Source organism: Peromyscus eremicus, chromosome 6 (assembly GCF_949786415.1).
Source record: "Peromyscus eremicus chromosome 6, PerEre_H2_v1, whole genome shotgun sequence".
Classification (NCBI taxonomy): Eukaryota; Metazoa; Chordata; class Mammalia; order Rodentia; family Cricetidae; genus Peromyscus; species Peromyscus eremicus.
The window spans coordinates 53568215-53595008 of record NC_081421.1 but is presented as its reverse complement, the minus strand read 5'-3'; the positions used below and the strand labels follow the sequence as shown (position 1 = coordinate 53595008).

At 40.4% G+C, this 26794-nt stretch overlaps 1 protein-coding gene across 3 annotated transcripts in view; it reads left to right on the top strand.

The window, feature by feature from the left end:
• Nucleotides 1-26794, top strand: part of Rapgef2 (Rap guanine nucleotide exchange factor 2) — a 244540-nt gene that overhangs the window by 166361 nt on the left and 51385 nt on the right. For all 3 annotated transcript variants that reach the window (XM_059265507.1, XM_059265508.1, XM_059265506.1), the window contains one exon: nucleotides 18733-18864. In XM_059265507.1, the coding sequence (XP_059121490.1) occupies nucleotides 18733-18864 (132 nt within the window). The remainder of the gene's footprint in view (nucleotides 1-18732; nucleotides 18865-26794) is intronic.

The window sequence follows — 26794 nt, the reverse complement described above, 5'->3', positions numbered from 1 at the left end:
TAATGGAATTTATCACATTTTACCATACTTTGCAAATATAAATCACTATCATAGAGAAACAAATGAGTTACTTAGCATCAAAGAAAGATATTACTTGGGGAATCTGATTAGTAGTGGGCATCAGTCTAAGGTGTGAGTTTTCATTCTTTAAGAGAAAAATCAAAGACATTTTATATATGTGATACAAATTTTAATATAGGGAAGAATCTGGCATAACAATTTCATAGTATGAAAAACAGAAAGGAAGTACTGCGACCATGACTTTTTTTTTTTGTTTTAATAAAAAGAAAACCTTTCTTGTTCTTAAAGATTAGTGTTGTTATGTAACCATTTAAGAATTTAGCTGAAGCCCAATATTAAGTGACTCAGATTCCTAGCTTCTTAATGATGCTTCTTTACTGTGGAATTCAAGGGCTTGCCAGATTCTTGCGCCCTGACTTCATTCTCCACCCCCTCCCCAAATTTGCATGCAGTAAAAAACCGAGGAACTGTACAGAAGAGTAGCTGATGCCCAAATCCTCACGTGTATCATGACTGACTGCAGGCTGGAGGGTGGTGAAACTGTCTCTGTTTTAGTGACCACCTTCTGGTTTCTGTGTTAGAAAAGTCATCTGGAGGCTCTAAAACCCACCCCACTCAACCCCCAGCTTCTGCTGTGGATTCCCCTTTCACTTTCTGCAGATTATCACTTGTTCCTTTAGAGCTCATCCCAACACCAGCCAACCAAGAATGGCACCGGTGTCATCTGGTCCGCTGACCCCGCCCACTGACTGTGCTCTTGACAGTGGGATCAGCACTGTCCTGGAGGAAGAAGCTTACATAAGCCTCTTTGCCTCACACGCCCCAAGGAGACCTTCAGGAACTGAGAAGTTGAACATCTCCAAAGATAAATAAGTAATAAATATTAATAATAAATAAATATAATTTATGGCCCTGGTGACTGACCGCCTGGAGAGGAGTCACATGGTAAGGAAAGGTTGCTGCCTGGGGGTTTCATTTTACAGGAATAAGTGACACTGTCAGGGGGCAGTTTGGAGGCGTCTCTTCCAGCAGTCACCTGTCCCTTCTTTCCCCACTTCAATGTGGCTGGGCATTTGAGTCTTTTCTACTCGTTTCAGAGTCTTTTCTACTCGTTTCAGAGTTTCTCATAGATTTGAACTCTTCACTGGAATATACAAACTCCTGGAAGTCAGATAATGTATTGCCTTCTCCCTCCTTTCTAGTATACATTGATTGTTCACCTTGTAATTAAGCGTGTCCCCCTTAATTAACTCTCTTACGTTCCCTGGAGACTGCTTACCATCCCTGTGGCTTCTCCCGCTTGCTCTCCAGTTTTCCACAGTTATGAAACATTAGAGCAGGCCTTGTTTGGTTGAGCATATGTGGGATTTGCTTGGTGCTTTGTATGTGGTGTGTGGCTCGGTTTTTCTCGACTGGACTCTACAGTGAGATAGATAAGGAAGGATCGCTGTCTCAGGAAGCTTGTTGATCCTGTTGGTACCATTGAAAGCACTGAATGGTGGGGTTTGTTTGCATAGGTACGGTGATCATCCAAACAGTGAACATTTAGCTCCATTCATACTTGACGAACTTTAATTGTGTTTCTCTACTGGGGGGACACTACACATTTCCCAACTTCTTAGAAGATTCTATGAGCAGATTAGGTATTTAACCAAACTTTACAAATATAAGTGAACTCTTGTTTTATATTCCTGTGACCTTTTATATTTTGTATTGGCATGTGTATGCACACATATACAACTTTGAATTAATGCCTTAGCTCAAAAAGAAGAACAGCTTGAGATGCTTATCTCCTGTTAACATTACTTAATTATGGAATTTTTTTCTTTCACTTTTGAGATTAATATAATTACATTATTTTCCCCTTCCCCTTCTTCCCTCCAAACCATCCTATATACTGTTACTTGCTCTTTCAAATTCATGGCCTCTTTGTTTTTATTAATTGTTGTACATGCTTATATGTATATGTGTGTGTATGTGTGTGTGTATATATATATATATATATATATATATATATATATATATATATATATATATATATATATCTTTGTGTAGAGTTGGGGCTTTGTGGCCTTTCCCCTGCCCACATTGACATGTCCATTGGTGTCACATTTGTTCAGCTCATGTTCAGGCAGTCATGTTGGTGAGACTTTATGGGTGTAGCTTCTGCCAGCAGCAGGAGACACAACCACACAGCAAACTCTCGGATCCTCTGGCTCTTACCAGTCTTTCTACCCCAAAGAATCTATCCCTTATGGTATCAGAATACTGTCTTCATCATAATCAGTCATCTTGATCATTATTTGTGATTTTTATATTTATATGTGTTGGAAGCCTGGCCCAGCAGTTCCGACAGATGAGGTGAGGCCATCTGTGTCAGTGAATGTCAGCCATGGAGGAAAGCGGAAACCATTTCAACCAGTGATTAGAAAAGGGGGTCCAGTGAACCCAAGTTTGTCTTTAGCGGACTGATATGAGCTCTAGCTCTAAGTAGAGAAAGAATGGGGGTAGGGGTTGAGAGGTATACATAATTAAGCAGTCTTGGTCAAGTGTGGTCTGGTTGGTCCTTATCTCAGTTCTGGTTCCACTGTCATCACTTGAGAGCAGTGTGGTTGTCCAGGTTGTAGCCTCACCCTCACCGGTAAGTGTCCTCATGGATGGGCAGAGTCTGTCTCGGGAAGCTCTGCTGTGCCTGGAATCTAAGGTGTCTTACCCATGTGTCTTCACCTTGGAAGGGGGATGAGATAGGTTAGGCAGACAGACAGGTTTGCCTTGGTTACTAATACGCCTGTATAGTGTAAAGGAGCAGACTGACCAAAGCACAGGAGACAGGCTCAGTGAGAGCAGAGGTGCTAGGCGTTGGTTCTTCTCCGAGCTGCCGTGCGGGCTCCAGTATGGGGCAGCGCTTTTAGCAGAAGCAGCCTATGGATGCCTGTTGTACTGTCACCCACCCTGCTCCCTGCTCCTTGGCCTTTGTCTGGTTCACTCAACAGGTCAAACCTGGGAGCCAGCCTGCTGATTGTGTCGTGGGCATAGAAATCAGTGTGTGGTCATTACATCACTGACTCCTTACTCTGAGATTCTAACTCTTGGCACTGTCCTGGTGGGCCAATCCTAAGCAGTCTGTTGTTTCTATTACACTTGAATTCTTGGATTCTCTGCCAAACATGGTACTTTGGTCTCTTTGTGAATCATGTTTTTACCTCGTGTTTATAATTCTTCTTTTTCTTGGAATATCAGCTTCATGAGCGTGGGGCCCTCAACTGTTAGGTTAATCTTTCTGCCTTGGATGTCTAGAGCAGCGGTTCTCAACCTGTGGGTTACAAGCCGTTTGGGGGTTGAATGACCCTTTCACAGGGGTCTTCTAAGACTGTAGGAAAACATAGATATTTATATTATGACTCATAACAGTAGCAAAATTACAGTTATGAAGTAGCCACAAAAATAATTTTATGGTTTGGGGTCACCACAACATGAGGAACTGTATTAAAGGGTCACAGCACGAGGAAGGTTGAGGACCACTGCTCTAGAGTGTAAAAGCCATGGCATAAATATTTATAGACGTCTGAGAGGTGAATTAATAGAAATATAAAAACTGAGGTATAGGCAAATGTTGGTAAATTTCGAATTCCCAGATGCTTGTTTGTAAGTGTGTTTTCCCTTCCCCTTTGTGGCTAAACCGAAATAGAAATGGAGACTAAAGGAGAAGTCGCCGGCAGGGTCAGCAACTGACCAGTGCACATTTGCAGCACGAGTGGCAGATAAGGTTAGGACCGTTCCAGGATTTGGTTGCAAGATCTAGATACCCTAAAAAGTGGGAATAAACATTGCCTACCTCAGGAGCAAACATTTTCTGTGTGTAAGCTGCTTAGGACTTTCAGATTACGTGAAGTTTTAGAAATCAGACATTCTACTTCACGAGAATATAAGTACGGATCATATCAGACAGTGAACTGTGGTAGGGGCTTCGGTATCTGAGTGTACGACAGTGGTAATGGCGAGATGGGAAACTCAGGAGTTGTTGGTTGGTTGGTTGGTTGGTTGGTTGGTTGGTTGGTTGGTTGGTTGGTTGATTGGTTGGTTGATTGGTTGGTTGGTTGATTGGTTGGTTGGTTGGTTGGTTGGTTGATTGGTTGGTTGGTTGGTTGGTTGATTGGTTGCTTGGTTGGTTGTTGGTTGGTTGGTGTTAGCTGTGGACACTCAGGAGTTCTATTTTATTAGGTTAGCAACTGTCATCTTCAAAGTGAAATGACCTGGACCCTTACAGTGTTAAGCTATAGGAATGTGCACATATGACAAAATTAAGATTAAAACACTATGTTAATTTTTGCAGACACAGTGCCATTAATAATGACCTGCAAGTTACAGCTCCTTTTTAGTATTTTTTTTTAAAGAAACATTAGTTTAAAAGGTAATGTTATCATTTACACTAATTCTGGGTGCTATCTAAATTAGTTTTTCTGTTATATAAAAGTATAGCCTGAACTCTAGTGTTACAGTGCTGTGTATCAGCACTGCACTTCCTAGTAGCCATTCCAGAAGCTGAAATGAAGAGACTGTGCTGGATGAACCCTTAAGCCCTAGTGGGCCTGGCCTTGTGCTGTTATACAACTTGCATTTTCCCAGTGTTTCATCTCTCTGGAATTTTTCCACACCAGCCCTCTCCTTGTTCTCACAACTCTCTGGTTGGGTGTGTAGGATGGGATCTCTTGTCTGGTCCACACTAGTGAGTTAGATGAACTACGGAGCATGAAAGTGATTTTCCCACCAACCTGGAACTGACCATGTCTTCTGCAGTTGCACATTGTAGTCTGAGAGTTCCCAGTGCCGACTGGTGAAGTTAGGTAGTGATCAAAAGAAGTGTCTGTATTTGATAAAATAACACTCTGTAGTAATTGAGGAGTCTAACTGGAGCAGGAACTTGTGCTCTAGAAACTTGGCTGTTTATATACCATTACTGAATTTTAAGATTTAGTGGTGATCCTTCACACACACACACACACACACACACACACACACACACACACACACACATTCCATCCCTTTATGGTGTTTTAAATAGACAGAGTTTTGTTTTTTTGAGAAAGTTGAACAGTGGAATACTGAGGCCCCTCCAGAGTGTTGTCGGGTTTGAGAGGTTTGCTGCATGTGTGTGTGTGTGTGTGTGTGTGTGTGTGTGTGTGTGTGTGTGTGTATGTGTGTGTGTGTGGTCTGCTTGGCACCTGCACTCCAGTCAGACTCGTTTCTCTCTTCTCCTCCAGCCCTGTTCAGGATGGTCTTATAAATCCTAACTGGATACTATCAACCACTTGTTCAAAGACCGCCATGTCTTTATGTGGCTCATGGAAAGGCTGCTTTAGTGGCCTTTGTCCCTGCTGCCCACATTGTAGCCTCTGTGACCTTCTGCCTTCTAGGCTGCAAACTGTGGGCTATCACAGTTCTAAGTGTGCCTCGTCTTCCCTGGCCAGCCCACATCTCTCCCCCTGCTCAGCCGCAGCTTTATCTCTATACTTGCCCTGGGTTACCACTCCCTGCCATCCTTCGCTTTTCCTGGAGATCTTGGTTTGGCTGACTCCATTCACTTTTCACCCTCAATGTCATTTTCTCAGAGCAGCCTTCCCCATTCACTGGCCACCCACTCTGTCCCCAGCCCTCACTGTCGCGACACACCTAGTTTTGGTTGTGCTTACTAACGTGTCAGGTTACTCTGTTTATCGTTTTTTCCCCTCCCTTCCCTGTCCCCCTTCAAACTCCTTCCTCCAGGAGTGTGCATTTAGCCAGTCCTGATCACTGGAGTTCCCGAGCCATGGTGGGCTCCTTGCCACATGGCAGTAAATCAGTGCCTGCTGAATAGTTCATCAAAGACTGAGTCTGGAAGTCGAGAAGAGTTGTGCCCCGTCTGCTAGCTTCTCTGTCGCAATCCGAAAGTCAGGAAGTTCAACAAGTTTCATTCTGAACTCCTCTGTCCTGGCTTTCTGGGAATCTAAATGTATTGCTTAACTTCATTTTGGAAAGAAGAGAATTTTATTTCTGTTGTGCCGTAAAAATCCTTCAGTTGTATTCTGATGGTGCCACGTATGATTGCTGGTAGAAGGGACAGCGACAGATCTAGGGGAGAGAGAACAGTGGAGTCAGGCCACCTTGTCCAGCTTCTCTCAAGAGCAGTGTGTCCGGCTCCACGCTGGGGCTGATGGGTGGGGAGGTGTTCAGGACTCGCTGTACTTACGTTCAGGAAAGCGTGAGGGTAACGAGAGATGTGTTCACTGCAGACACATCCAGCCAGAGAACTGCCCAGTAAATTAGCAGCTGCCGCACAGGGTCTGAAAGTTCTGTGACAGACAGTATTCTGGAAGTTGAGAGAGAAAAGTGGGGGGCAGGGGCTAAACTAACTGTATATGTACCCAGGAAACGATGAGAGAAATGATCAGGAGAAGGCAGTGGGGTACAGCTGTTAGGAGTGAACACTTTTTTATGAGGGTAAAGGAAGCTGGTAGAGAGTAGTCAGGGGAATGACATGACTGAGTATGGATTCTCCATCATGTCTTCAACGTTTTCTCTGACTACAGCACGAAAGAAAGCTTGCAAGGGATGTAAGATCATTGAGAGAGGCAAACAAGGGTAGCAGCTAGGCAGTGGCCTCAGAAGAGGGCAGGGTGCCATCTGCAACCCCAGTGGAGTGCACACATTTGTGCTCACGTGAGGCCGTTTGCTTCCCATGTTGTAGAAGGTGATGGTTTATGCTTACTGATGTTTCAAGTTTTTGAGTGTTTTTGCTCAAGTGTACTAACGACACTGCAGGTTACAGTTAGCCCGTTGTAAGATTGTACCTGGATGAGCGCTGTTCTGTCTTCCTGATACACATCTCGGATAATAAAGTAACACACATACGTAGGGAACAGAAAAGTTCAGAGAGTAGCTGAATTTGAGGAAAGGAAAGCCAGCTGAGCAGTGTAAAAATCGTTAAGAGTGGTGTCAGTTTACAAGGAATGTACCTAAGATAGTTGCTCAATTGATTATATAACTAAATCTCTGCAAATGATTAAAGAAGGTCATGAAATATGGTGGGGCACTGGCGAAGTGATAGTGTTAGGAGGAACAGGATGGAGCCTGTGCTTGACTGTTCATTTCCCATGGGTCTGGGTTTGCCAGTCTAGAGAAAGGAAAGGTGGAAGGAAAAAAAGAAGATTTATTATCCTTGCAGTTTTTAAACATATATTCCTACTGGTGTCAGGCACTGAGTAATACAGATAAATGTTCAGTCAGTTCTTAGTACTCTCCAGACAGCCAGAGCTGCGGTTATTCTGGTCTGCCAGGGCTGATACCCCAAGGCCCAGAAACAAACGTGAAATTAAATGACTTACCATCTTTTGAAAGAAATCCTAAAATGAACATTTTTGTTCACTGAAGTAAAAGAAAAATCTGAGAGATTAGATTAATAATAGTAACACATAGTCTTTTTTGGCAACTTAAGAAGGATGACCCGGCAGTTTTTAAATTGTAGACTATGCTCCTTGGTGAGAAGTCCTACTTGTGGATGGTGGAGGTTGTGAGTAGAAGAATCTGAGTTGTCTCTTGAGATTAAGTCGCGCCTGTGTGGGGACACGTATAGAGTCTGTATTTATGCATGAAATAGGAGAGACGGTGAAGTATTCTCAGTTCATAATGTGCCTGTCAGCCGTAACTTACAATAGACACAGCTTCACAGTCGAATCTCCCCATGGTGCATCTTGGAGTCCTGGGATTAGATGCTAGTTTTAAGTTGAATAACTAGCACCAGGATTTTTCATAAATAAGTCATTATATTTCTTTGGCTTAATGATGTTGCTGTACTTAGCTTTTTACGAAGTATACTCTATAATAACATATTCTATGTGTAAATATATGAAAACCTCTGTTACACACATGGTTTGGATTTATACGCATGCATGTATATATTTGATGAAGGTGGTGTGATTAAAACTGTTCCAGTAGAGAGTAAGTGCTTTCTCTCTCTACATAGAAAACTATCCATGGTGTCACATGTTACGGGAGCCTAGTCACCATGGCTGTGAAGTCTTTGCCACATCAGTTACTTTTCATTGTTGCTGAAGGCTATCCTTGCCACCCATAGACAGTTTCCTCCTTTAATTATTTGTTTCCATCTACTAGCTATTAGGTGCACGAAAGCGTGGGATCTGCTTTCCTTTTTGCTATAGTTAGCAAACCTGGCGTTCAGTAAATATTTGACTACATAATTAACTGAATAAGTAAATGGACTTTAGTGTTGTTTAATCCAGATTGAGCATGATCCCATGGAGTGGTTGGTCTGAATGTTAATCAGACCTTTCTCCATAAGGAGGTTAAAGACTTTAAAATTTTCACTGTGTTAAGTTTCCCATAGGTAGTAGTTCATGAGGATAAGTATAGTTTTTTATGAGTTCATATGTGCTATTTTATCAAACAAAACAAAATATGGTAGTTCGAATACAATAGAAGTCTATTTTCCTTTGTGTAAAATCCAGTGCTCTTGACTGATGGGCATTTCCTGCCTTAAGTACTGATTGAGAGTTACTGACCGACCTCCTTTAAAGCGTGTGCCTCTGCTGTATTGTTTTCAGCAGAGCTGCTCTCTCAGGGAAGGGAGTAGACTCCAGAGGGTCTTTGGAGAAATCGTCATCAGTGTAGAAGTGTCAGGTATAGAAGTGACGTAATCACTTCTGATGACTCATACCCCACAGACTTCAACTCGTTACATGGTATCTCTGTAACCATCCGAGTATCCCAGTAGATGGGAAGTGTACCCAGGTGTCTGTCAGAAGACAGTGCTAGGGACTGCCTAGCTGCTCTAGCCATTGCATTGCAGAGGCGTGTGTGTGTGTGTGTGTGTGTGTGTGTGTGTGTGTGTGTGTGTGTGTGTGTGTAGAGCGTGCTACAGCTTTTAAGTGGTTCAAAATTACCTACTAGTTAAGGTTTTTGATTTTGTGTGAGGCTTTCTCTTCAAACGAACTGCAGTTGGTTGGCTCAGAAATATTTGAAGTGAAAAATTACACCTACATGGAATATAGAAATATTTTGAGGTTTTTATTTCAGAAGCAATGCATTGTAACCGTGTGTAACATCTGTGTTACATTAGTTACAAGTTATCTAGAGATGATGTAAGGTCTAGGAGAGGATGCACACAGGTCATAGGCAAACAGTATGCCATCTTAAACAGGGATTTGAGATGTTAGGGGAACACCTGTATTTATTTTTGTTCACAAGGAGGACAGCTTAGAGTCCTCCATAGAGCCCTTAAGAATCTTTCTCTTTGGTTTTTTAAGCTTTCTTTTCCCGAACTCCATACTCTACTGAGTATTTTTCATCTGGGATAACTAAGCACCATTCCTCCGAGGCTCATCAAGCTTGCTGTGTAGTTGGTTCTAGAAGTGCCCTGCTGGTAGGACCAGCAACTCCTCCCTCTTCAGCGATTACTGCTTCCATAGCAGCTATCATGGGAGAGCTGGAAAACAAGAGACAGAGCGCTCAAGCTTGTTCTTTGTAGAATGTTATCGAATGTGTTACCTTTCCCAGCCACATAGTTGTTGTGTTTTGTGTTTTGTTCAGTTACTAGCCTTTATACATAGTCACAGACATGCAGAGCCTCTTACCTGGGGGCTTTGGACAAGCCATATGATGGGTTGAGCTTCTCTGTCTGCAGCAGTGAGGGGCAGCTCCTGGGCTTGTCATAGATATTAGAACAGACAGTGCATTGTCTACTTGCTAGTGTATACATCCAAAATAATGACAGTGATTGTCATTAACAATAAGAGAAAACATACAAAGGAGTTAGCATGTGGTTTAAAGTAGGTGGCATGCTAACTAGGTGAACTTTAAAAAAAAAAAGATCTATAGCATGTATGCATGTGTGAGTGTGCATGCACACATGCCACAGTGAATGAACCACAGTCTGTGTGTAGAGGTTGGAGGACAGCCTTTCATAGTTCTCTGCTTCCACCCTGTTTGAGGTAGGGTCTCTCTTGTTTCTGCCACTGTACAGCTTGCTAGTGAGCTTCCTGCAGATTGTCCTGTCTCTGCCTCTCGTCTCACTCACCATAAGACAGACAAGTGTCACTGCATTGGGCTTTTTATGTGGCTTCTGAGCATGGAAGTAAAGTCATAGACTTTCATAGTGAGCACTTTTAGCTGCTAATCTGTCTCCCCAGCCCACAGATGAATTTTAAGTCTCATGATTGCCAACAGTTGCCATGTATCTTTTTCCTTTTATGAAGCAAATTTGGAGTTTATTAAGAAAAGGTCTTCATACAGATCTAAGTGTGGGGAGGAGAGGAAGAAAGAGGTGAGAGGGAAGGGAGGCAGATGAGGCACAGAGGCTTCTGGAGACTTGACAGAGTTGCCATGCTTTCCATCAAAGATTCTTAGACCACACAATCCAGAGATATTTTGGAATTTCTCCGTGGAATTTTTGTTTTTGTTTTTTTTTTTACAAGTATTTATAAGTGGACGAAAGTCAATGGGATTCTTCTGCAGTGTATTAGCAGCCCCCCTCCCATCTTCAGGTACATAGGTGTAAAAGGCAAGGTTTTACTTCCACTAGAATTAGGTGTCAGAAAGAATTTCTTTATCTCAAGGTGGTATTATTATTATTATTATTATTATTATTATTATGTTTTTATTTATGTAGTTAGCTTTTACCTTTAAAAAAAAAAAACCTCGAACAAAAATGTACTTTTCCAATAAGGAACATAAAGTAAAAGTGACCGCTGCCCATGAGGCTGAGGGACAACATTGATGTAAAGGACTTAAAGAAGTTTCACACAATTTCAGTGATGGTCCCTGGGTGTGTGGCCTAAAAAGTGTAATTGCTGTATATTTCCATAAATATTTTAAAGATCAATTTAAAAAGAAAGCAGTAAATAATTATTACTGTGAAGAGTATTTAATACAAATGAAATGAATGGAACCCACTGATGATACACAACACTCCATCCTGTCTGGAAAAAGTCTCAAAGATTTAGAACCTATTCGATGGCTCAGACTGACTTTGTGACATCTGTGTCTCTGCCAGTCATGCTGGTGTGAAGTTTGGATGAATTTGTTTTGTGATGGGAGAACCTCTACCTTTTAACTTTTCTGTGTCTTAGTTTCTTCTATATTACTGACTTCCTAAGATTGTTGTCGAAATTAAATGAAATAATAAATGTGTATGTCATAACTTAGAAAAGGTCCTGGTACATAGTGTCTGGATACAGGCAGTCTTACTTTCTGAGTTTGAAAGAGCAGAATTTAGCCCTGCAGTTGAGGATATATAGCACTTAAGTTGAACCATACACTCTGAGACTCCACTGAAGAATTCTACTTTTCCGTTTGAGTAGAACTTCATCTAGATGTTCTGCTACCCAATGTTTCTTTTCAATTTCCAATAGAAAAGACTTTCCCAAAGTATTTGCTTGAGAGTATCAATCTTTTATGACTAAGGCCTCTCTTCTATTAGTTTACTAATTTGTTTGCCTCTGGGATACCAGGCATGCTATTTGTGTTCAGATTACCCCCATCTCACAAATGTTGGTATTAAGTTTTAGAAAAAGTTAGCCAATGGAGTAGGGATGTAGCTTTGTTGGTAGAGTGCTTGTCCAGCAGACATAAAGCCCTGGGATCCATCCCCAGCATGGCTTACCATAATCCCAGAAGTCAAGTGGTAGGGGCATGAGTATCAGCAGTAATAGGTCATCTTTGTTGCGTAGTGAGTTCAAGGCTAGCCTGGGCTGCACGAGAAGTTGTCAAAGAGAGAAAAGATTTGCCAAACAGTGTGAGCAATGAAGTTTCTAATTCTAAACTTGAGAAATGTATGAAGATGGCTTTTCTGCCTTGGGAGAAAGCTCCTGCACCCAGGTTGAGTGTCCTTTACCCTGAATACTTGGGACCAATAGTAAATTTGATTTGGGATTTTGTTAGGGGAATGAGATGGGGTGGGAATGTTTTCATATGTGCAATAAGATATCCTGGACCCAAGTCAAATTATGAGACTCATTCATATTTTATATGAGCTTTAAATAACCTAAAAGTGGTTTTATATAATGTCTTTAGCACACCTGAATTGTGACTAAGATATCACATGAGGTCAGATGTGACATATTCTATCTGTAGTGCCAGGAGTGGCCAATTTCAGATTTTCAGATTGGAGATACTCAACCTGTACCACATTTCAACATGCAATTCCAGCATGTAAAGGTTCATAATTAGACAGAAAGCCATGTGGCATCCTTATGAACATTAAGCCATATCTTTCTATAAAGAGTCTCTGTTAGAGCTTCTAAAGCACTATAATATAGGAAAATTATGGAGAGCCCTGTCACATGCCCTCTTCAACCTCCCCAGTGGTGTTCTATTCAGTCCATCCTGGAGGCAGCATCTGTGTGGTACAAATAAAGTTTTGTGGTTAAATGTATATGTCCGGGCAGACGTGGATGTAGGCATTTACAAACAAACATAGTAAGACTATACCCCGAAAGCACAGAGTAACTAAGATGTTAATCATTTTGAAAGAAGCAGTGAGCTCCTCTACACAAGCAAGATTTACTGAGATCTTTTACATAGACTTTCGGGAGCCATAGAGTATTTGAGTTAGTAGACTCATAGTGTTAGCTATGGCTGCGCCTAAGATGTTCTACTCATAAGCATAACGTTGATGAGCAGATCGGTAAAGAAGAAAGCAGTGAAGATTTCATTATATGCTGTTCACTTCATAGAAGAAACAAGTGCACAGAAATGAACTAACTTGTTCATAGTCACCTGACTTGAGAAGTTGGAGAACAGAGGGTTATCCATATGGGTCTAATGTTGGGCTTATGTCTGGTATACGTGGTAGGAGCTTAGAGAGTGCTTTAGTCTCATAAATTGTTAGGGTTTGGCAGTTTTCTGTGGAAGAAAGATTACAGTGTCTGTAATTTTTAGAAGAATCTAGAAGAAAAATCATATGCCTCATAGTGCATGTAGAAAATGTTCTCTTCTTCGCATTATGTATGCGTGTGAGCAAAAGAAATTGACATTGTGGGCCTGGAGATGTGTGGGCAAGCACTTTCCTAGCACATTTGAGGCTCTGGATTCAATCCTCAGCACCACTACCACCACCACCACTACCACCACCCCAAAAGGAGGAAAAAGAAAAGTAATCCTATATTGTACAAAACTATTTTCCTTTGTAGGAACTGATAATGAAGCACTCAAGGACAGATTTATATCTAGGGCCTGGATAGAGCAGTTGTGGAATACTTAACAATTATTTCTGATGTATAATAGTACTTAGTTTTCCTGGTATTCTTCAAGATGTTATCTGAAAAGTAAAAACTGATAACATAGACTGATCTTTAGTAGAAACAGATCAAAGAGGCTTACGTGCACGTAATGAGGGGGTGGGTTTGAGTTTATTTTGTTTTTGGTGGTGCTGGGGTTGAACTTAAGCCAGGCGAGTGCTCTACCACTGAACTGCATCCAGCTCTCTTATTACTATTTATTTATTTATTTATTTATTTATTTATTTATTTATTTATTTATTTATTTATTTATTTGGGAGGAGGCTCACTAAATTGCCCAGGTTGGCCTTGCACTCACTCTGTAGCCAGGCAGGCTATGAATTTGTGACCTCAGCCTCGCCTCTAGAGAGTTGGGATTACAGGTCTATGCCAACAGGAACAACTAGAATTGCTTTTAAACCCTGAGTTCACATTGGAAGTGTTTTGTCTGTAGTTAAGCACTTTCTAAATTACTTTGTGTCAACACTGGTATCTAGCCTTAGGTTTTGCCATAAGTACTGTGGCGCTGAGAAACACATCTTGGTGATGTCTGTCTCTTCATTTATCTCCTCCTCATAACACAGGCCCCCAAGTAATGAAGAATGAGCTGGGAGTGGTAGTGCTCACCTGTACCCCAACATTCAGGAAGCTGAGGCAGTAGGATCTTAGATTTGAGGTCAGCTTCAGCTGTACTGTTAGACTCTATCTCAGAAACCCAAACCATCAAAGAGTGATGGATGCATGGGAATATAGCATCATACTTCCGTACTCGTACTTCAAAGACAAACCTAGTGTTATGGCAATTCTTCCATAAAGAGTGTTCACAAAACTCCAGTGCTGATGGGGAGAACGGACACTTTGGGGTCAGCTCTCACTGATCTACTTGATAAAGTTAGACTTTAGTCACTGACAGTTGGTTCACCTGGGGTGGTACTGCTCGGGGTAAGCTGCTTGGGAAGGCTGGATAGATCCCAGGTGTCTCCCAAGTCTTGTGCACTCTACTGAAAGAGTTCAGAAAATTATTGGCTAAATAAAATTCAGTTGATGGCGATATATTTTGCATTTGTCCTAAGATGTGATCTGCATTGTGAAGTATGAAACTCATATCTGCTCATAGAATCCCAGAAAATGCTTCCCAGCTCGATTGAAGGTCTGAGGCACTGTTGCTCAGCTAATCAGCAACCCAGGGGTTCTCCACAGAGAACAGGAAATGGAAGGAAGGCAACCCTTTAGTCTCTTGCACTGTCGCCAGCCTTAGGAACTCTACCAGTTGTACAGCGTCGTAGTGATGTTTCATGTGTTCTTAGTAGAGGATATTAACTAATAATGTTGTAAATGCCGTCTATTAAATTAGCAAATCAGCGATGATCAAGTATACCTACTCACACGTAAGGTTTAAGTCCTCTAGAGCGCTTTTAAAGCTAGGTGTGGCCTTGTCCCTGTTTGTTCTCAATGAAATTAAAGACGCTCTTACACAGGGGGTGCTAAGTTTCATGTAACTATGATTTGTTTTAGGTTTATGTTTATTTAATTGACATTTATATCTATGATTTAAACATATGTAATTTATTTCTGGTTTAAATATTCTTTAAAAATTTTTTAATCTATATATGTGTTTTGCCTGCAGTGTTATGTTTGTGTACCATGTACATGCCTCGTGCCTGTGAAGGCCAGAAAAAGGTGTCAGATCCACTGTAACTAGAGTTACAGGAGGTTGTAAACCACCACGTGGGTGATGGAACTCAAATCCAGGTCCCCTGGAAAGGCAGCAAGTGCTCTTAACCACTGAGCCATTTCTCCAGCCCCTGGTTTAAATATTCTGATTTCTTATTTGTTTAGCAGTGTTTGTGGTTAAACTATAGTCTAGTCATCTAATGATGGGCCATAAAAATTGTTGTCTAAATGGGGTGTGGTGGTGCATGCCTGTAATCCCAGCGTACAGGAGGCAGAGTTTGGAGGTTGAGTTCCAGGCCAGCCAGGGCTTTAGTGCAAGACCCTATCTCAAAGAAACAAAAAGAAAGAAAACCAAAACCAACCAACCAAACTCCCAAATAGTAAGGACAACAGCAAAGCCCTACAGAAATCTCTTGTTGTATTGTCTTCGTGGGCCAGGAGCCCAGATCTAGTATGATAAGAATTTCTGTGAGTTCAAGGCCAGCTTGTTTTACATATCAAATTCCAGGTTAACCAAAACTACATAGTAAGACCCTGTTTCAAAATAACAAAGAGGCAGGTGGATCTCTGTGAGTTCGATTCCAGCCTGGTATACAGAGCAGGTTCCAGGACAGCCATGGGCAGTTACACAGAGAAACCCTATCTCAAAAAAGCAAAACAAAAAACCCAACCTAAAAGACAAAAATTTATGGTCTACCAGTAGTAAATATTTAGGGCTTTAGGATTCTTGATCCCATTAAAACTTGAGCAGTAATATATTCATATAATTACTGCAGTATATAACAGACTCTTTTGAATTGTATTACTAATGAATGTCTAGTAAGTGTACTGGCGTTATGACTAAAACGTTGGCCAGTGAGACATCTCAGTAGGTGAAGGTGTTTGATTGCAGCCTGACAGCCAGAGTGTGATCCCTGGGAACTCCATGGTTGAAGAAGGGAGCCAGCTGATGCAAACTGCCCTCTGACCCCCACAGTGTGCGGTATATAGTATATATAGTATATATAGTATATATAGTATATATAGTATATATAGTATATATAGTATAGGCACAGACACGTATATATGAGGAAACAATAATTAAGTTAAAAAATTTAAAGATCCAAGCGTTGAAAATTTGATAGCTTTCCTTCATTTATTTGTCTTAGTTAGATGATGGTTGGGCATAGTCCCAGGTTCACAAAACTTCCTTATTTATTTACTTGTTTAACAGGACTTCGGACTTAAGGCTGAAGTCATGAGGCAGTTCCTGTCGCCATTTTAACCTGGAACTCCATTCCACATGCACTAACAGAGTACACGTCAGCACCGGGTCAGACAGGGAGCAGACCAAGATAGTGACTCCTGCTGTCAGTGTGCCTGCTTGGAAGATGCTGATTTAGACTCCCAGGGACTCTCCCCTGGGTTCTCTGGTGTTGGGAAGCCTGGTTGGAGCATGGAGCTAGCACCTGTCAGCCTCAGTACTTCCAATACCCACATTTTGTTGTTTGGTTTGCTTCTTAAAAACTCGTATTATCCAGTAGTCTCTGGTAGGGCCAAACCAATGCACATCCCACTGTATCTCACAGGGACACCTTTTACAGCTTTTGCCTCCCTGTGACCTTGATCCATACCCATACTCAGTGAAATTTAAAGTTGTGTTGTTATTATAGCAAACGATTTTTAAGTTTCCTACACAGGACATCTGTATTTCTGTCTCTAATTTTAGGAAATATTTAATTACCATTTGCTCTGAGTTTAGTACATCATTATCTTGTGCTCTTACCCACGGAACGCAGATGGTGAGAAGGGTTAGTTAACACTAGCGTGGGGATTTGGGGCATGGGTCAGTAGTGGAGGGGAGAGTCTGCCTAACATTAACATAGGCTCAAGTTTGATCTCCAGCACTTAAAAAGAATGCATTTAAAAAGTCGATTTAATTTCTTCTGCTGCTGCTCATTAACGCTTGTCTCCATGACTTCTGGCGTAGCAGAGGTTGCGTTTTCGATTGGAGATATCTTACTCAGCTTTGTGGTCCCGGCCCCTAGCTGAGCATCTGTCACAGTAGGGAAGCCATAAACACTTGTTAAATGGGACTGAATTGTTACAAAGCCCTTTCTCTTTTAGTCCACAGACTGTTGTTCTGGTCTTAGGGAACCTTTTAGCTATGATCCTGAGGGGATGAGCAGGCATGGGTGAGCCCACAGTAACTTGTGAAAGCTGGACAGATCTCTCCTATGGAGAGCCGAGCTCTGACCACTCCCAGCCCGCTTTGCAAACTGAAGACAGGCAGAAAGGATTTCCAGGGAGGAAATATTGAAGAGAGGATTCCCGTGAGTTTTGAATAAATGATCGTTTAGTGAGGGAAAAATTCAGTAGGTAGCTGTAACTTCATTTGACATGGTTAATTTAAAATTCCATGTGGTCCATGTCAATCTGAGTCTGATTTGTAAGTGATAATCACTAGATTTCGGTCACGTTCTTTGCAGTTGTAGGCATAGATTCTGAATGTAGGTGTACTTACATACCTGTCTAGCACCTGTAGAGAAATGGTTATTCCCCTAGGTTGTATGTATTTCGCAGCATCTTCAGTGATCACACTTGTGAGATAGGTAATGTTTGCAACATTTTTATTCACCACTTTTCTGTTATCTATGAATGTAGGAGTTTTTATTTATCTGGCGTCTAACTGCATGTTGTATAATAAACTCATGTTTAAGTCTTACATACTTTGTGTCTCATAAAGTTAAAGAATACTACTTGACAGTAGTGTTTAGTAATAGACATGTAACTACTGTTAACCCTATATATGTAGGATAGAGATGGCTGACATCTAGGCAGGTCTGAATGAATGTGGAATGTAAATCCATTTTGCTTAAGACATCAAAGCTGATTGATTAAAGCCCAAGCTTCTCCCTTGGAAGGCTTATTCTACACTATGTGATAGCATTATGATTTTGGAGAGGGGATGAGACTGTAAGGAGTGACTGGAAGGTCTCTAAGGCAAGCCTTTACTAGATTTTTACTAGCTAAATAGGATCAGTATGCAGCAGCAAAGAAAGAGTACTATTGGTGTCTTTTACCATACCAGCTAAAATTTGTTTTCTAATGCATTACTAGTCAGTACTCTTGGTGTATTGTATACAAATCTAGTGTAAACAAGGAGTGAGGGGGGGGGAAGAGTTTGTATGTGTGTAGATAAGTGAATGTTGTCTGTAAACTCTTAAATTTCAAGTTCTTAGAAGGTGTTTTATCTCTTTTCATATAACCTAGTAAGTGGCAATATGATTCAGTGCTTCCAAGATGCTTGCTTTAAAACAACAACAACAACAATAACAACAACAACAAGTTTTAAAATATTATTTGTGCATGAATAAGCCAGAAGTCTGTTTCCTTAACTATCTATCTAAACTGTTGCTACAAAGTTGCATTGGTTGGCAGTTGCTAATAAATAGAACTAGAGTAATTTGTTCATTTATTTGTTACTTGAAAATTTTAGTTTACCAAATTAAATGTTCATCCATGTGTCTTAATCACTTAACCCACCTATTTAGTTGTCTAGTTTAATACTATCAAGGTTCATTGTATGCTCATCAACTTTAACATTTTGTGATTTGGGTTACTAGGACAATACTGAATAGTTTTTAAATCTGTAGGTAGAAGGATCTTTCCTAGTAATAGTTTTGGCTCAGTGCTTTGCAGTAGGATACAGTATCATAGTTTAAAGTGTCTCTTTGAAGTTCTAAATTCAAATTATAAGGCCATTCTTTTTCTTCTGCTGCTTCCATAGCTGCCTGCAGATTTCACAAAACTACACCTCACTGACAGCCTCCACCCACAGGTGACCCACGTTTCCTCCAGCCATTCAGGATGTAGCATCACCAGTGACTCTGGAAGCAGCAGTCTTTCTGATATTTACCAGGTAAGAAGGACTTTTTAGTCTCCTCTGCTTCAGGGAGTTTGGGAATTCTTAAGAGATGGGAGCTATAAAGTAGATGCATGTGCATACATTATGGATGCATGCTATGTATATGAGGCATCGTTTATGTTTCACAGACTTTGCCATGCTGTGTGTACTTGAGGAAGAAGCTCTCCCACTGAAGTGTTCCCAGTTGGCAGAGTGTTAGAGTGGTTGTGTGGAGTTGGTTCTTGTTACTCACAAGGTTTCATTTGTCTACAGACAGATTGCAGTAGATATGTCTGACTCAACTGAAAAGCAGCAAAATTATCATTTCATGGTTGTATCAACACACAAAAAACCTTTTCCCTCAAAAATAGTTTATTTTGGAGCCGAATATGAGTGCCCACGGCCTAAGGACACAGATTCAGGTTTCCCAGTTGTTACAGTGTAAAGGGTGTGAAAATCTGAGCATATGCAGATAATACACAGGCACACATAGTTGTATAGAAAAGTAGATATTGAAAAATATCGAAGATCGTACAGCTTTTTGTTTTGTTTGAGGTTGGCCTCAAATTCAGAGATCTCTCACCCGCCTCTGCCTCCTGAGTGCTGGGATTAAAGCCATGTGCCACCATGCCTGGCTTCTAAGAGTATTTCTGGGGGTGGGGGCATCCATTGTTTCTTGTATTGTCCATTGACTGTTATATGGATTAATTATATTTTTAATTAATTAATTAATTATACTTTAATTTTTTTCTTTAGAATCTGTTTTGGAAGGAAATCCTTACCAATGTCTATGTATATGACATTAAATTTTATAGCTTAATGAAACTTTTATCTTATGATTCCAATGAATGTGAATGCTGTTTTTATAAACAAATGACATTTTAAAGTTTTAAGAAACAATGTATGAACGCAAAGTTTTTTTTTTCTCAATAGTTTTTAAGAAATTCAGAGTATTCAAATTTCTAAAGCAGTATACATCTTTCAGGTCTTTTTATATATCACCAAAACACTTATATTTTTTGGTTGTGAGCCTAGCCTTTAACGGCTGAGCCATCTCTCCAGCCCCATGTGGGCATTTTAATCAGCGTGCCAAAAATAATTATTTTAGCATACAAAAAATGAATGAAAAAATGGAAGTGGCCCCAGGTTTTATTGCATAGTTCTTCTTTGGATCAAAGGCTCACATGATAGTTACAAAAAATCCAGGTGTGCCCAGGGAAAAAAGACACTTTACATATTTATCTCCTTAAGATATAGTAAGGCTCTGTAGCAGCAAAGATTAAAAGGTGATATTTGTCATACAGACTTAGGACAGTGTCTTCTGGTATTGTTAAGAGCTATGGCTTTCTCAGTGTTTTAATTTATACTGAGTCTAAATTATATTCTCCATACTTTGTATATGAGTGTGTGTGTGTGTGTGTGTGTGTGTGTGTGTGTGTGTGTGTGTGTGTGTTTTAAAGCAGATGTGATAGTACATGCCTTTAATCCCAGCAGAGGCAAGTGGATCTCTGTGAATTCAGGACCAGCCTGGTTTACATGATGAGTTCTAGGCCAGCTAGGACTATATGGTGAGACCTTGTCTCAAGAAAAAGAGGAAAGAAAAGGAAAGGAAGAAAAGTACAGATTCTTGGGTCAGGAATCATCTGCCTGCCCAGTGGCAGTCTAGGATATGGCTCCCTTCCTAAACCAGGCAGTGGGGGCCTGCCCTTACCCGGGACTGGCAGCACTGGCCTACCCCCACAGCCGTTTCTCAGAAATCTGTCACCGGTGCTTGAGTGGCTACTCTTCATCTTGTCATTCATAAGTAGCTTTCCCATTTAGTCTCAGGCTGACCTCTTGGAGGCAGGGGAGTGGCTTAGTATATCCGTGGGATCAGCTGTCAGGATGCCGTCCCCTGAAAAGGGCACGTGTTGTCCCATCTGACCTAGGAGTGATAAGTCTGAGATTTCTATCTTTTGTGCTAGTCACATTTATCAAATACTAGGTAGATCTTCTGGCCAGAAAAACAGAAGCAAAGGATCCATGGATGTAATAAAACAAACCATGCTTAGCAGACAGATCAGACAAGTGTCAAACTCACCAGTAATGCTTCAGGGTGGACTCTAGCAAGAGCTCTGAGGAATATTCATGGTGAGGGGACAGAGACACAGCTCCACATTGTCATCTAAGCAGCCTGAGGAGTTAGCCTCCATGCTGAAATAAATTTCAGACCTAGCTGGTAGGAAAAGATATTTTAATAAACTTAGGCACAAGGGTTAAGAGAAAGAAAGGCTCTAAGAAGAAAACAGGGCGTACCCAAATGTGGGTGTGGGCTTACCATGCGAAAATGGTCTTTATAAATGGGAGCTTTTAATATCGTAAGGAATCTTTTCTCTCCAACTTTATTTTAAAACAGGCCATAATAATCTTTCCTTTGTTAAAGAGTGTTGCTGTCTTGGGAGATAAAGAGCGAAGAGGCAGTTTCAGAAAAAGATGGATTTCAGTGTGGGGCTGTCCTCAGACTGAACCGTTAGTTCAGATATCACTTCTAAATTCTGGTTTTGATTTCCTGGGGGAAAATGTGTTGTATGGGTGTTTTGCATGCATGTGTATGGCTGTGCACCATGTGCATGCAGTGCCTACAGAGGCCAGAAGAGGGCACCAGATACCCAGGGACTGAGTTAAAGACTGTTCGTTGCCCAGTGGGTTCTGGGAACTGAACCCAGGTTCTGTGGAAAAGCAGTATGTGCTCTTAACTGCTGAGCCATCTCTCCAGGCCCTCTATTTATTTCTAACATCTCCTTTTAACTTAGATGTAGTTTTATACTCCTGTTAAATTTTATAAATTCCTGATTTTATTAATTCTTTCCAGTTAAAGTAGACTGCCTAGTTATGATTAAAAAAAAAACAAAACAAAACCTGTTTCCTAGGATTAATAGTTAAAGTGCACATAGTCAAACAGTTTACAGTTAATAAATGTCTCCTAGGAAACATAAAACCCAAGTTACTTTTAGATTTTTCATTTTTTAAAATATTTGCATTTTGAATTAACACACCAAATATAAAATCATCTGTAGTTTAAAAAAAAAAATCTGTGTTTTTTTCCTAAATACTTCTTCCCTCCCTGCCCTAGTTAGAATTAACTTCAACTTGACACAGAGTATCAGTTGAGTAATTGTCTCTCTCAGGGTATCTGTGGGCATGTCTGTGAGGGATCTCCTTGGTTCTTCATTGATGGAGGAGGGCTCAGCCCGTTGGAGGCTGCTCCGTTCCTAGGGCAGATGGCTCCGGGCTGTATCCAAAGGCTAGCTAACTATGAGCAGTCTTCCTCCATGGCTTCTGCTTGGAGTTCCAGCTTCAGGTCCTGCTCTGACTTCCTTCAGTGGTAGACGATGAACTGAAGGTGTAAGCTAAATCCCTTTCCTCCCCAAGTTGCTGGTGGTCAGAGTGTCTTATCACAGTCCCAAGAGGAAAATAGAAACACCCTTAAATCAGATTAACACACCAAATGGTCGGGAAGCAAAAAAATGCTCTCAACGCAAACAAACCAACAAGCAAATGGATACCTTAAACTAAAGGCTTTAAAAGCAACCCTCACCCAATAGGATCCTAAGCAACCAGCTCATGATAAACAAGTGGCCCCTGAGTAAAACCAAGGAGGCCCCCCACATTCACCTGTAGAGATAACGCTGTACAGTTTGGGCACAAAGGGCCTGTGTTGCTGTCTTAGTTACTGGCTGTAATCTGGGTGATTCCTCCCGTGAAAAGATCATTCTTGGGGCCCCAAGTTGAGTACCGTAACTGCTAACACACAATCATCTCTCACCTAAAAAGGAATAAGAGATCATTTTAGAGCCAAATATGAGTCACCATGGGCCAGAAACACAGATTCAGGTTACCTCAAATTCCATGTGCCAATATCGTAATAGTTTCACGAAGTTGTATAGTTAACAGAATAAAGAAAATCAAGACTGCTTTTAAATACATTGCTGGTAACGTGAGATAGGTGGGTTCCAGAAAAGTGGGGAAATCTTTTCTATCGGCCTACCCTGGCTGGTTTTGTGTCAACTTGACACAAGCTAGAGTCATCTGAGAGGAGAGAACCCCAATTGAGGAAATGCCTGCATCAGATCCGGTTGTGGGCAGGCAAGCCTCTATGGCATTTTCTTTATTAGTGGTTAAAGGTGGAAGGGCCCGGCCCATTTTGAGTTGGGACACCCCTGGGCTGGTAGTCCTGGATTCTCTGAGAAAGTAGACTGTGCCTGCCAAAAAGCAGCACTCCTCCATGGCCTCTGTCAGCTCCTGCTTCTGGGTTCCTGCCCTCCTTGTCCTGACTTCCTTCAGTGATGAACTGTGATATGGAAGTGTAAGCAAAATAAGCCCTTTCCTCTGCAAGTGTTGCTTTTTTCTTTTTCTTTTTCTTTTCATCACAGCAGTAATCGCCCCAACTAGACAAGGCCTCAGATTCATACTTAGCTTTTTGGAAAAGCTATACTATAAAAAATACTAGTTGTTGGAAGCTAGTGTTCTGCTTATCTATTCCAGTGGATTTACCTAATAGGGAGAAAGATGTCAGGTCGTATACAGTGGTGGGTAATAAATGGCTCCTAGGGAGCTAAAGGTTGCCTAAGATCATTTGGCTCTGGACTTGCAACATTGTAACATCTCCCTCATCGAAGTTCAGATCAGTTAATCTGCTTTGCACAAGGTTCAGTGGAAGCTGTTCTTTCTAGGGATGTTTGTTCATAGTAAAATTATCATATTAAAATCTGTTGAATATGACAAAGCAAAAGTATTTAGATCAAGTTGTTGAATTTTTATCTATTTTTTAAAATTTGTTTACTTATTTATCTTCTCTCATATATTACACCTGACCAGTTTCCCTTCCCTCCTCTCTTCCCTGACCAACCCTGCCCTGCCCCCCCCCCCACACCTCCCCTCTCCTCCAGATCCACTCCTCCTCCAGTTCCCTTTAGAAAAGAGCAGGCCTTCCAGGGATGTCACATTGAAATGATTTTAATTAACTATATGTTTTGTTTTATGTTTAAAATAAACTTGTAAAAATTTATTACATTTGTATGTTTGTTGTGCGTGCGTGCGTGCATGCGTGCGTGCGTGCGTGTGTGTGTTCATTCAGGTGACTGTAGAGAGCAGAGGAAGACACCACATCCCCTGGAACTAGAACTGTGGGAGGCTGTGAGCTGTTGTTTGTTTGTTTGTTTGTTTGTTTGTTTGTTTGTTTGAAGGGAGTGTGGGAACCGAATTCAGGTCCTCTGGACGAGTAGCAAGTATTTTAACAACTGAGCCACTTTTTTGTTCCCTCGAAAAATACTTTTAAAAGCAAAATAATAGCAATTATTTAGGAATTAAGTGTGTAAATTTATTAGAAGTGACCAAAATTCACATACAAAGATCATTTTGGAAACCTCATACACATTGCATTAATACTGCATTTTATATAATTTTACACAAATGGAATGTTATACTCACTTTACAAAATATCTTTCTTGGCTCCTTAACAGTTGTTACATTAGTTGACAATAAAAAAGTCTCTTTCTTAAAATTAAATACTTATTCAGAATCACTTGTATATCCAGGCAATGTTATATGTTTTTTTTTAATTACTCAAAATAAGTGGAAATTACAATATTGTGTACTGGACATATAAATCCTAAATTTAATACATCTTTTTGTTAGAAGATAGCATATTAAACACAAACTTCTCTGCAATTTAGTGGTCTTACAGAGACCTAACTGATAGATTGTTTTGTATTTTAAACAACCCTAAATGTATTTTCAGAATGTTCTGTTAGTGACAAGTGCACTTGTAAATTCCTGGGTGTTTGAGGATTTATTAGTTTGCAATAAGAAATATAATTTCTGGGCCTGGAGAGGTGGCTTAGCGGTTAAGAGCACTGGCTGCTCTCTTCAGGGGATCCAGGTTTGATTCCCAGCATCCATATAATGGCTCACAAGTGTCTGTAACTCCAGTCCCAGGGCATCTGATGCCCTCTTCTGGCCTCCGTGGGTACCGGCCATGCACATGATGCACAGACACATGTACAGGCAAAGCACTCATACATATAAAATATATAAATTAAAATAAGCCCTTTCTCCCCTAAGTTGGAACAAAAAAGGGGGGAGGGGAGAAGTAGTTTCTGCTTCTCTACAGTGACTTTGGAAGTCAGTACTTTGACTCACTAAGTTTCCCTTTGTACTTAATCATTTCAGTAATCATTTCAAATATTAGCAAAGGTGATGAGATAGGGTAAACTTCTCTCCCATACATATTTACTGCCCATCCCATAGCTCCCTTTCTTCTGCCCAGGAGAGCTCTGTGGTATTTACATTTTTCTGTTGGGGGTTGGAAAGATGGCGCAATGATTGAGAGTACTTGATGCTCCATCATTTGGTAACTGGTTCAGATCCCTCTACCTAGGCAGCAAGCTGGGTATCCAGTAAACACCTGTGGTTCCAACTTCAAGTGACCCAATGCCCTCTTCTGGCTCCACGTGTACATAGAGCCTCACATGTATTCATGTATTCACATAGACATACAAGCATGTGTGTGTACACATGCAAAATAGTGTTTTAAATTTCTCACTTGTTCTTTTTTCTTGATTTCATTTAACAAATGCCGAGTAAATTTGTTGTAAATCTGTTCACAATAACAGAACATCTAATGCATTTTGTTTTAAATAAGCCATATTCTGTATCACCAATCTGATATTATTTTTAAAAATTACTGTTTAAATACTAATGAGCAAGTGAATTTACATTAGGCTAATTACTTAAAAGGATGTAAGCTTTCTTCTTTGTTTTTTAAACAGATATAATCAGACAACCTTTTAAATATGAATTTAATAGTTTACAGTAATAGTTTAAAAGCCTGCAGTAATCTTAGGGGTAGTGTAGTTTGGAAGAAATCAGAAAATAGCCTGTATTCTATTTAAATACAAATACATATATATTTGCATTATAAGTATATTATACTATATAATATATACTATACATTAATATAAATTTTGTTTACTGTATTATACTTATAAGTATGTTACATATTATAAATAAATATCATTTGCATTAAATATATTATATATATTTATATACATAGATATAAATATACATGTATATACATTTCTGCATATAACACTAACTTGAACTGTTTTGAAGATTATTATTTATTTCAAATGTAAAATTTAATGCTAGATCCATGGTACTCGTTCATTATGGAATTACTGTTTTTATTGCTGAGTGTGGGAACACAGGACTGTAAATCCCAGCATTCTAGAGGCTGATGCAGGAGGACCCCAAGTTTGAGACCAGCCAATGATACATAGCAAGAATTTGTACCTAAAATAGGGGAGAGGGACCGGAATAATTTTATATTCATTTTCTTAACTGTCCTGCCAGACCTTACTGTCCTCCCGGCCTAATAATTTTGTAAGAAAAAGATTTTACAAGTGTATAAAGGAATTAACATTTAACAGAATTTAGACTCAGTTCTTGTTTTCTTTTTTCCTTGTGTAATTGTGCAAGTATACATTGTGTGCTAATCTGGGAGAGGTGGAGTTGTGTAAGGACAGGGTGAAAATACATGTCCTGGAGGACCAGCCTGTTGATCATCCTGTGAGTGGCAAGAAGGCAGAGCTCCAGGTGGCAGAGTCTAAAACCAGTGCTCCCAGAGACGTAGTGACTGGTGCTGGTGGAGGTCAGAGCCCGGGGCAGAGACTGTGTGTTAAGCAATGGGGAAACCAGTTTGCACTCAGGAAACTACCTCATCGTCCTAATTATAGTCCGTTTTTGTAAGAATGAATTCTGAAAAGAGTGGATTTCTGAAAGGTTGCTTACCCATTCTTCATAAATGTATTACTAGGAGTTCTATACTGTTTTAAAATTGTTTAAAACAGATAGTTTATTCTAAGTTTCTGAATTATTTAATGTCATTTCTTTAAGAATGGATCAC